Source organism: Eschrichtius robustus, chromosome 13 (assembly GCF_028021215.1).
Source record: "Eschrichtius robustus isolate mEscRob2 chromosome 13, mEscRob2.pri, whole genome shotgun sequence".
NCBI lineage: Eukaryota > Metazoa > Chordata > Mammalia > Artiodactyla > Eschrichtiidae > Eschrichtius > Eschrichtius robustus.
Genome location: NC_090836.1, coordinates 60977036 through 60989055, shown reverse-complemented (window position 1 = coordinate 60989055; position 12020 = coordinate 60977036). Strand labels below are relative to the sequence as shown.

The following is a 12020-nucleotide window of genomic DNA, read 5'->3' as shown; positions in this document are numbered from 1 at the left end:
CTGGAACCTGATTCCCTGGGAAACATATCCTTGGATTGACCATGATTCAATATCTTCATCTTTAAAATGAGGATCATGAAATAATAACCCCTAAAGGGGATTATGAGATTTAAGTGAGTTAATGAATGTATAGAGTTTAACACAGTGCCTAGCACAGAGTAAGCATTCAATAAACGTTAGCAGTTGATATTATGGCTGTACAAGTATCTATATTACCTGTCATATACATCCCAGAATGACACAGTTTATCCATTCCATCCACAGAGTTAAATTGGTTATTGTATATTACCCACATACTAATTGCTGACAGAAAGAGTCTGAGAGAAGCCAAATTGGAGAAGTAGTCTAAAACTCTAAATATACATCAAGGCTTGATATAGAGATTATCAAACTGAAGCCCCTGAGATTATAGCCAAATTGTTCTGAGCTTTGTTTTTCCACATTTGCACTGAAGATTATTTTTCAGACATGCCAGCAGGTACCTGGGCCACTGTTTTTCACCACATTTTTAGAAGTTTGATTTGACACCATGTAGGTGAATTCAAACAATGAGGGCTCATCAAGAAAGCATGATGAACAAGTAGACAGAAAATCAATAAGGATATAGAAGACTTGAACAATTCTATCAACCAACTTGACCTAATTGGCATTTATAAAACACCCCAGCCAACAGTGGAATACACATTCTTTTGACGTGCATACAGTACATTTATCAACAGAGACCAAATTCTGGGCCACGAAATTAGCCTCAGTAACTCTAAGAAGATTCAAGTCATACAGAATATACTTCCCTGATCACAATAAAACTAAATAAGAAATGAATAACAGAAAATTTTCTGGAAAATCTTCTAATATTTCTAAACTAGATAACATACTTTTTATAACCCATGGATCAATTAATAAATCAAATGGGAAAATAGTATCTTAAGGTGAATGAAAATGAAACTTCTATATCTCAAAATCTAGAGCATGCCCTAAGCAGTACACTTAGGAGGAAATTGATAGAATAAACACCTGAATTAGAACAGATGAAAGGTCTCCAATTAATGACCTCAGTTTGCACCTTAAGAAACTAGAAAAAAAGAACAATTTAAATCCAAAGCATATAAAGGGAGGAAATAATAATGATCAGAGAGGAAATCTATGAAATAGAAAGTAAGAGCAGAAATCAATTAAACCAAAAGCTGATTTTTGGAGAATAAAATGTAAAAGCTTCTAGCTAGACTAATCAGGAGAAAAGGGATAGACAAAAATTAACAATATCTGGAATAAAAGAGGGGACATTATTAGAGATTATGTCATTACTAAAAGGATAATAAAAGAATATAACATGTACAATGAGCCAAATCCTTGATAAGATATAAACCATGAAAGCACATGCAAGAAGACATAAATAACCTGAATAACTCACTATACATTAATGAACTTAAATTATTAAATATCTTCCCATGAAGGAAACTCTAGGCCTAGGTTCCTGTACTGGCAAATTCCATCAGATATTTAACAAAGAAAGAATATAAATTCTACATAAATTATCCTATAAAATGGAAAAGGAGGTAATAGTTTCCATTCTGTGAGGCTAGCATTATAGTGAGAACAAAACCACAGACATTACAAAAACAGAAAACTATAGACCTATACTCCTCATGAACACAGACACAAAATTTCTAAACATTCTTTAGCAAACTTAATCCAACAATGTATATAAAAATGGATAAAGAAGATTTGACACATATATACAATGGAAGATTACTCAGCCATAAAACAAAATGAAATTCAGTTATTTGTAGTGAGGTGGATGGACCTAGAGACTGTCATACAGAGTGAAATAAGTCAGAAGGAGAAAAACAAATACCCTATGCTAACACATGTATATGGAATCTAAAAAAAAAAAAAAAAAAAAAGTGGTTCTGAAGAACCTAGGGGCAGGACAGGAATAAAGACGCAAACGTAGAGAATGGACTTGAGGACACGGGGAGGGGGAAGGGTAAGCTGGGATGAAGTGAGAGAGTGGCATTGACATATATACACTAACAAATGTAAAATTGATAGCTAATGGAAGCAGCCACAGAGCACAGGGAGATCAGCTCGGTGCTTTGTGTCCACCAGAGGGGTGGGATAGGGAGGGTGGAGAGAGACAAAAGAGAGATGAGATATGGGGATATATGTATATGTATAGCTGATTCACTTTGTTATACAGCAGAAACTAACACACCATTGTAAAGCAATTATACTCCAATAAAGGTGTTAAAAAAATAAATAAATAAAATAAAATTCAGTGCAAAAAAAAAAAAAAATACATTATGACCAAATGGTATTTGTCCCAGGGATGTAAAGAAAGCCTAAAATTGAAAAATCTATCAATATAATTCACCATATTAACAAACTAAAATAACAAAAACAAAAATATGATCATCTTGATAGATGGGGAAAAGTATTTGATAGAATTAGCATCCATTTTGGATTAAAACCCTCACCAATGCAGAAGTAGAATGTAACATTTTCAACCTGATAAAGAGTATTTATAAACATTTAAAGGCAATATCATATCTAATGGTGAAAGACTGAATGTATTGCTCCTAAAATCCAGAACAATACACGGATGTCTGCTCTCACTTCTATTTAACATTGCACAAGATAAGTATACAAAAATAAATTGTATTTCTATATAGAACAACAAAAAGTCATAAATGGGAATTAGAATACCATGTAAAATAGCCTAAAAATGTGAAATACTTAGAGATAAATCTGAAAATAGATATGAAAGATTTATTCATTGAAAAGTACATTGCTGAGAGAAAATGAAGAGGCCCTAAATTAATGGAACAGTATACAGTATCCATGGGTCACTCAGTATTGCTAAGGTGTCAATGCTCCCAAATTATTTTACAAATATAATGCAATCCATGCAATTACAACAAAATTTTATAGAAAGTGAAAAACTCATTCTAAAATTCATATAGAAATTCAAGAGATCAAGAATAACCAAAAGAACTTTAAAAAAAAGAACAAAGTTGGAGGACTAACAACCTTATTTCACAGCTTATTAAAAGCTACAGTAATCAAGATTGTATGGTATTGGTGCCAAGATAAATAAATATATCAATAGAATAAATAAACAGTCCAGAAATAGACCCACACATAGTTCACTGATTTCAACAAATGTGCAAAGGCAATTCAACAGGGTAAATAACAGACATTTCAAGAAATGGTTTTTGAAAAATTGGATATCCATGTGCAAAAAGAAGAAAAACATTCAATTCAAACTTCACACCATATACAAAAATTAACTCAAAATAGAATATAGATCTAAATATAAACCTAAAACAATAAAACTTCTAGAAGAAAAAACAAAAGAATAACCTTCATGGCCTAGAATTAACCAAAGATTTCTTAACTCTGACACCAATAGAACTATCAATTTAAAAAAATATGATAAAACATACTTAATCAAAATTAAAATAGTTTGCTTTTAGCAAGATACTGCTATGAAAATAAAGAGTAGGTCACAAATTGGGAAAAACATTATTTGCATATCATATATATGATAACCTGCATTCAAAGTATATAAAGAATCCTCAAAACTCAATAATAAGAAAACAACCCAATCTAAAAAAAATGGGCAAAGGATTTGAATTGACCCTTCACCAAGGAAGATATATAAGGGAGAATATGCAAATGAAAGAATGGTCAATATTATTAGTCATTAGGGGAATGTAAATTACAATCACAATGAGATACCATTACAGTATCTAAAATTAAACAAATTGATTATACCTAGTTTGTGTTGGTGAAGATGTGGAAAAAGAACTCTGGCACACTTTCAATGAGAATGTACCATGGTATGATGGTTCAGCTATTTTGGAAAACAGTTCAGCAGTGTCATAAAACATTAAATATATCTATCATCATCTAGACGTTCCAGTTCTAGGTATTTACCCAAGAGAAATAAAGGCAGATACACATACAAAGACCTGTACAAAAATATTCACAGTAGCTTTATTTGTAACAGCCAAAAACTGGAAAAAAACAAATATCCAAGTGAAAGAACAAATTATATTATATGCATATATTCTACAACATGAATTGTACCTCAAAATCATGATGTTGAGTGAAAGGAGGCAGACAAAAAAGAGTGCATACTGTATAATTCCATTTACATAAAACTCTAGAAAATGAAAATTAATCTACAGTGAAAAGTTGATCAATGGGGGAGTGAGGAGGGATGGGAGGAGGTATTACAAAGAGGCATGAGGAAACTTTTGATGAATATGTTCATTAACTTGATTGTGGTGATGTTTTCACTGGGTATACATATGTCAGAACATATTAAATTGTACCTTTTAAGCATGTACAGTTTATTGTATTTTAATTATTCCTCAATATAGTTGTTAAAAAGAAAATTTTCTCTTGGTAAGTCTTCATTAAAAATGTGTAGATCCTATCATCAGTTGAAAACACTGTAAGGACAGTATTTCCAGTGGTACTTAAGCATAATGATACATGGCTAGAATGAAGACAAGCCCACAGCTAACATCATACTCAATGGTGAAAACCTAAGCCTTTCCTCTAAGATCAGGAATAAGACAAGGATGCCCACTCTTGCCATTTCTACTCAACATGGTACTGAAAGTCCCAGTCACAGCAACTAAGCAAGAAAAAAGTAAATAAATAAAAGACCTTCAATCAGAAAGGAAGAAGTAGAATTATCTCTGTTTATAGATGACATGGTCTTATATATAGAAAACCCTAAAGACGTCACCAAAAAACTGTTACAACTAATAAATTAATTCAGTAAAGTTGCAGGATGCAAAATTAACACACAGAAATCATTTGTCTCCCTATACACTGACAATGAACTATCTGAAAGAGAAATTAAGAAAGCAATCCCATTTACAATAGCATCAAAAGCAATAAAATACTTAGAAATAAATTTAAACAAGTAGGTGAAAGACATACACTGAAAGCTATGAAACACTGGTGAGATTGAGGAAGATACAAATAAATGGAAAGATATCCCATGATCTTGGATTGGAAAAATTAATGATGTGAAAATCTCCATACTACCGAAAAATGATCTAGAGAGTCCATGTAATCCCTATCAAAAGTCCAATGGCATTTTTCACAGAAATAGATAAAAATTATCCTAAAATTTGTATGGAGCCACAAAAGACCCCAAATAGCCAAAGTAATCCTGAGAAAAAAAGAACAAAACTAGAGGCATCACAATTCCTGATTTCAAGCTATATTACAAAGCTGCAGTAATCAAAACATTATGGTACTGGCAACAGGTACATGGAACCAGTGGAACAGAACAGAGATTCCATATATAAATCAACACATATGTGGTCAACTGATTTTTGACAAGAGCACCAGGAACACACAATGGAGAAAGGTTAGTCTCTTTGATAAACAGTGTTGGTAAAACTGGATATCCACATGCCAAAGAATGAAAGCAGACTCCTATACACCACTCACAAAAATGAACTTGAAATGGACCAAAGACTTAAATGTAAGATGTGAAACCATAAAACTCCTAGAAGAAAATATAGGGGAAAAGATCCTTGACATTGGTCTTAGAAATGATTTATTGGATAAGAGACCAAAAGCACAGGCAACAAAAGTTAAAATAAACAAATTGGACTACATCAAACTAAAGAGCTTTGGCACAGCAAAGCAAACAATCAATAAATTGAACAGGCAACCTAAAGAATGAGAGAAAGCATTAGCAAACATATAGCTGATAAGGGGTTAATATCCAAAATATACAAAGAACTCACACAACTCAATTGCAAAATAATAATAATCCAATTAAAAAATAGGCAAAGGACCTGAATAGACATTTTTCCAAAGAAGACACACAAATGGCCAATAGCTATATGAAAAGATGCTCTACATCACTAATCATCAGGGAAATGCAAATCAAAACCACAATGAGATATATCACTTCATACCTGTTGTGATGGCTATTATCAAAAAGGCAAGAGATAACAAATGTTGGTGAGGATGTGAAGAAAAGAGAACCCTTACGCGGTGTCGGTGGGAATGTAAATTGCTACAGCCATTACAGAAAACAATATGGAGGTTCCTCAAGATATTAAAAATAGAACTACCATATGATCTCGCAATCCCACTCCTATATATCCAAAGGAATTTAAACCAGTATCTAAAGGAGATATCTGCACACCCATGTTCCTTTCAGCATTTCTTCACAATAACCAAGATATAAAAACAACCTAAATGCCTTTCAACAGATGAATGGATTAAGAAAATGTGAGATATATATTTGAATATTATTCAGCCATAAAAGGAAGGAAGTCCTACCATTTGTGACAACATGGATTAACCTGGAGGTCACTATGCTCAGTAAAATAAGCCAGAGAAAGATAAATACTGTATGGTATCACTTATATGCAAAATCTAAAAAAAAAAAAAAAAAAAAAAGCCAATTTCATAGAAACAGAGAATAGAGTAGTGATTACCAAGGGCTAGGGGAAGGGGGAAATTGGGTGATATAGGTCAAAGGGTACAAATTTTCACTTATAAGAAGAATAAATTCTAATGCTCTAATGTATAGCATGGTGACTACAGTTAATAATACAGTACTGCATACTTCAAAGTTGCAGAGTAGATCTCAGGCATCCTCACTCCCCACCCCCAAAAAAGAGTTAACTAGGTGAGGTGACAGATGTGTTAATTATCTTGATCTTGGTAATCGTTCTACAATGTATATGTGTATCAAATCATCACATTGTACACTTTAAATATATACAATTATATTTGTCAGTTATTCCTCAAAAAATTAAAAAATAAAGATACATGGCTAGAGACAAATAAGCCAGTGTCCTTTATGATGATGACCCTGAGCATCATGGCACAGTTTGCTCATGTATCACATTTGTAAACTGGTAAGCCTTTGCACCAAAATGTAGAGAGGGTAAAATAATAATCATTGTGACTTCCTTCCTTCCTACTGTTTTAATTCTTAACCTTCTTGAATGAATTAAAAAGTACCCAAATATATGAAATCTGGAATAAATGTTAACTTACCTGTAAAAGCACATCTATAACATATTTAATCAAAGTAATATTTTCCTGATATTATTCATGCAGAAATAATACTGGTATTTACAAATAGTCTTTTAGAATTGGTGGTTAGGTGGGAAATAACCACAGACATGTCTCCAAATGCATCTCAAGCTAACTTAATAAATTATTTTCTGCATTATATTTTAAGAATCAATACAGTTGAGTGAACCAAATGTGCATCCAGCAAAATCTAGCCAAAAAATATCATATATAAAAGTGAATATGTACTTTAAATATTTATTTAACATTTAAAATAAATATATTAACACTACATACTTTAAATATGGTACTACACTTCCACTTATCTTTATAAAACATCAAAAATATCCTTTTTGAGCCAATGCAATGATCAGTGACTTGAAAAGATATTTTCTAACACAATTTGCATCTTTACATATTATAGCATACAATATTAACTAATAACCATTGAGATAGTCATTTCCTGGGTGCAAAACCAAACATCCAAATTACTGCACCAAAAAATTCTGATGAATCATTATTTGATCTCTAGTTATAAAGAGGAATATCTTGTTTTTCAGAAACAATATTAGCAACTTGTTTTTAAGCTTAAAACATTATTAAATCAATAGAGTATTTATATAGAAATTCTAATAAATGCCATTCAATCTACACCAAAGGCAAAGTAGATTTTAACACTATTTTAACAATTATTAAGTGGCTGCTAAGTGTTATACACTGAGATGTACATGCTCATGTTAAAATTAGAACAACAAAGGGACAGAGATATAAGGAAAAATCCTAATCCAAGTAACAATGGAAAAAAATTCATAATATACCTTATTGCTACAGATGTCTAGTCATTGGTCCAAAATCTTTGCCATTCACAGTCCAGTCTTTAAGATTTCATTTATTATGCGTATTATCCAGGAAACATGCTTAATTCCCCAAATCTCCCTTAAATAATGTTTATAAAATACATATGTCAGGTCACTGCCTATACCCATTTGCAGCAGCCAATCAAAATAAGTATTTAAGGGGCATTGGTGGGAAATAATTTGTCACTATATAGGTCAGCTCTCTTATTAATAATAATAAAAACTGACGTAACACCATTTGTACAGCAATTTCATATCAAGACTCCAAAGATTTATTCATTAATACTTCCAATATTCCTAGGCATTATTTGGCAAACATTCATCTCCATCTTACTGATTTATAAAGCAAAACCCTAACTCATAAAATGACATGAACCTAGTGACTCTATGTTTTCTAACTCACAGCCCATTTCTATTTGCCAGGGAGAAGAGAAAGATATTATACATCTAGCATGAAATAGTTTGGCTACCCCAGGATAGTGAAATATCCAATTGGCACTTGGGTCTTATCTATTCCCACCTTTTTATATGCGATCCAGTCAAACACCCTGTCAATATCTGTTGCCCGTAGCACTTCCTGTGATACTGGATGGGAACTGGCCAAGCCGTCAAGCAGCATCACTTCATGTAGAACATCTGTCAGAAACCTCTGTTTTTCCTGCAACATAGTAGGTGGAACAACATCATAGGTGATTCCTGGTTATGACGGAATATGTGTGACAATATGAACACAATGTGTGTTACTTAATTGATGATGGTCATCAACCTACATGGTGAGACTTAACTCTAAAGAGAAACCAGTAAATAAAATGCCCCTTAAGTCACTCTAAAATAACAGTGGTTGACTTGAGCACAACATGAAACAAAATCAATGGGTTACGATGGGCCCTAAATAGATAGAAACAATGGACTCTATGTTTTAATAGTGGTTAAAACAAATTTGGAGCATGGGCACATAAATAAAACTGACTGAGCTTGTTTATGTGTTCTGCAGGGTCAAAACTAAAATTCCAGTCCCAAATAACCTTTTTATAGTTAATCCAATATAAGAATAATAACTAAATTTCAGAGTTCCATTGTTATTTCTTATGTCTAGTCCATTTAAACAACATATTCCCTCTCTTTCTGTCCCTCCCTCCTTTCTTTCCCTCTCTCTTTCCCACTTATCCTCTCTCTAATACACACACACACACACACACACACACTTATTTTCTAAAAGAATTTCAGGAGACCACCACAAATAATAAAAGGCATTACTGACATCAAACTATAATATCCGTGTATGTGGATGTGATATGTGAATTCAGAAAGTGGAGAGCAATAGGTGTCAACAATCTATTTTGTGAAAGCAAACAAAATCGTGAGACTTCTGTGCATTGTTGAGACATTAGTATTCGCTTTAATAAAAGCTGACTTGTAATGTTAGTAATAAACTGTAAAGAAAAAAGTACTTCTCTGTTGTTTTTGCTTTAAGAAGCCTGCTTTAAAGAAACAACTTAGGTTCTGTTAACAAAAATGCTGGCAGCTATTAGTCCTCCTAGTCTCCTGCCTTCACTGAGGGAGAAGGAGAGGAAAAAGAAGTTGCAAGAGATATCAAGGGCTAAATAGCCCTTAGATAGTTGGGACCTGAGAGGTATCATTACAGAGATAAGACTGCAACACTTTAATTGCTCTAGCTAATTCTTAACTCATTCCTGGAGCCTCCAAATTTTGGGCCAGCAGATAAACTGCACTTTATTTCTGAGTGAGTTGTAATTTCAAGCTGAGAGTACACCAATCCTGGATTTTAAAAATTGGAAAGAGAATAAATATACTAAGAAAAGAATAGTTAACTAGGCACATACGTTTGTGTTAATTTAAATCTGGCTTTAAAGAAACATTTTTGTTCATCATCCCTTGCTCAATAATGTAGTATGTTTAATCAATAATTTAACTGGCCATCCAACTATATACTGTAAGGTTTATTTTCTACTAGCTTATTTTTATAGTCTGTGGACTATATATCTAATTTCTTTGGTCCTCTTTTTTCGGTCTACGAATTTCACGTCAGTGCTCCATCAAAAAGGACTTTGTTGCAATGACTGAGCCAAAAGTCACTCTAAGTCCCAGAAGGACGCTCCAGACGGTGAGAGACCACAATAAAAAGTACAAACTTACAATGAATTAAGTGACAAATATTACACAAAATGATACTGTATTTCTTCTTAAATCGAGTTCCTAATTCAAGATGAATTAAGAAGATTAAGAAGACTGAAATTGGACCTTGTGATTTAAAATTTTTTAAATTAAAAAAATTGGTATTTACATTGCTCATTTTAAGTCCACTAAAAAGCAAAGACAAGATCTCAGACAAATGGCCTAGATTTAGAGAATAAGAGAAAATTGTGTATTTCCAAAATAAAAATTTTAAGCCGGTATGCAATCTTGTTAGTCATTCAATTTTAAAATGCACATTAAAGCTATTTGACACTGGAATTAATGAGAGGAATCATGAAATGTATAATGATACTTCAACTTGATCAATGAACATTTTTATTTATAAAAACTACCAACTGAAGGTGTGATATCCATTCTGAAGGTCAAATAATATTCACCTCTTCAAATAGTGATTGCTTGCTCCATTATGTCACTCAAACATCTGATCAAAAATCACAGTGTAAAATGAACTTAACACAATGATTTATTTGAATCCTAATTTTTAATATTTAGCAACAATAAATATATATTGATCAATATTAAAATCTAGTAAACCTATCTTGGTTTGCTAGAGATGTGATTTTTTAAAATGGTATAAAGTCAATGGCCATGAAATTATAAAAATGAAATCTAAGGTAAATTTCAAAAATGAAATTTCTCGTTTAAGAAAAAATAAGTTATACATGATATATTACTTCATGCTTCTGGAGAAAAATAAAAACAAACCTTTGGTCAGTGGAATTTCAAAAAGGAGAGTTTAAATTTAGTAGTGTTAGGTCATTAGCAAAAGATTCGCCTTCTACATTTTTGGAGAGGATGATATTGTCTAATTGAGAAAAAGGGCATTAAGAGAGATTAAGAGAGAGAGAAGGAAAAACAAAAAAGAAAGAAAGAAAAGCCTGGCAGAAGATACACACAAAGCTCAGAAGAGACAATAACTTAAATTGAGGGGGAGAAAAAGAAAATTCTAACCAGAGGCAAACCCAATTTAACAAAATTACGAAGAGTTTTCAGGAGAGAAGGTGCTAATTTTTTATAAAAGACCCGCATCACTATAAAAGAAGAAATAATCTTAGCTTGTCAGTCCCAGGCTAGGGCCCTCCTCCTCCTCCTCATTAACAACAACAATAACAATTACAGCAGAAATTATTAAGTGTTGGTTAGTTGCTTATGGTGGACCTGAGACTATGAAAGTTTAAAAATAAAGTAAAAGAAATCCTGGCACTTACGTGAGATAAAAGATCAAACAGAACAGCCACAATGAACAAAATAATAGTTTTCTCTTACACACTAGAAATGCTAAAGAATTTTGAGACAAAACACGGTAAAACAGAATTATTTATGGAAAGTTTAATGGAAGAGGTAGAATTTGATCTGATCCTTCAAGTAACTTTAAAGTTGCGTGCATGCTCATGTGTTTGTGTACAGGGAAGAATATATTTATGGTGCATAGTCAACAGTTTTTATTCTACTCTATATTTTAAGGACACCATGATAGGCCATTCTACAACTTTCAAAATGCAAAACAATAAGGTAAAATGGAGAACTTCAACATCTGTTTACAAGAAGTTTATTGTTAACAGTAACAATAAATCCTACCACTCTAATACAGACACCTCTTGGAGATGTTGCATACATGCCTACATTTAACCAGTTCTAATAATATTGAATATGTGTGTCATTTTGTACTGAACTATTTTCAAAAACATGTTGTGTTTGAATTTTTGGAGAACAGTGTAAAGACTTTTCAGAAAAGTAAACAAAGTGTGAGTGAATGCACAGAGCTGAGAATAACACATGGAAAAGAAGAAAGGCACTATTGTTTTATTCATCCATTCATTTAACAAACATGTATTAAATTCCTACTCAATGCCAGATACTGTACTGTGTTTTGGGAAT

The 12020-nt window shown here is 32.4% G+C and overlaps 1 protein-coding gene across 1 annotated transcript in view; it reads right to left on the bottom strand.

Moving 5' to 3' along the window:
- Window positions 1-12020, bottom strand: part of TRHDE (thyrotropin releasing hormone degrading enzyme) — a 394881-nt gene that overhangs the window by 150431 nt on the left and 232430 nt on the right. Inside the window, exon 6 of the mRNA XM_068560705.1 lies at window positions 8446-8583. Within this exon, the coding sequence (XP_068416806.1) occupies window positions 8446-8583 (138 nt within the window). The remainder of the gene's footprint in view (window positions 1-8445; window positions 8584-12020) is intronic.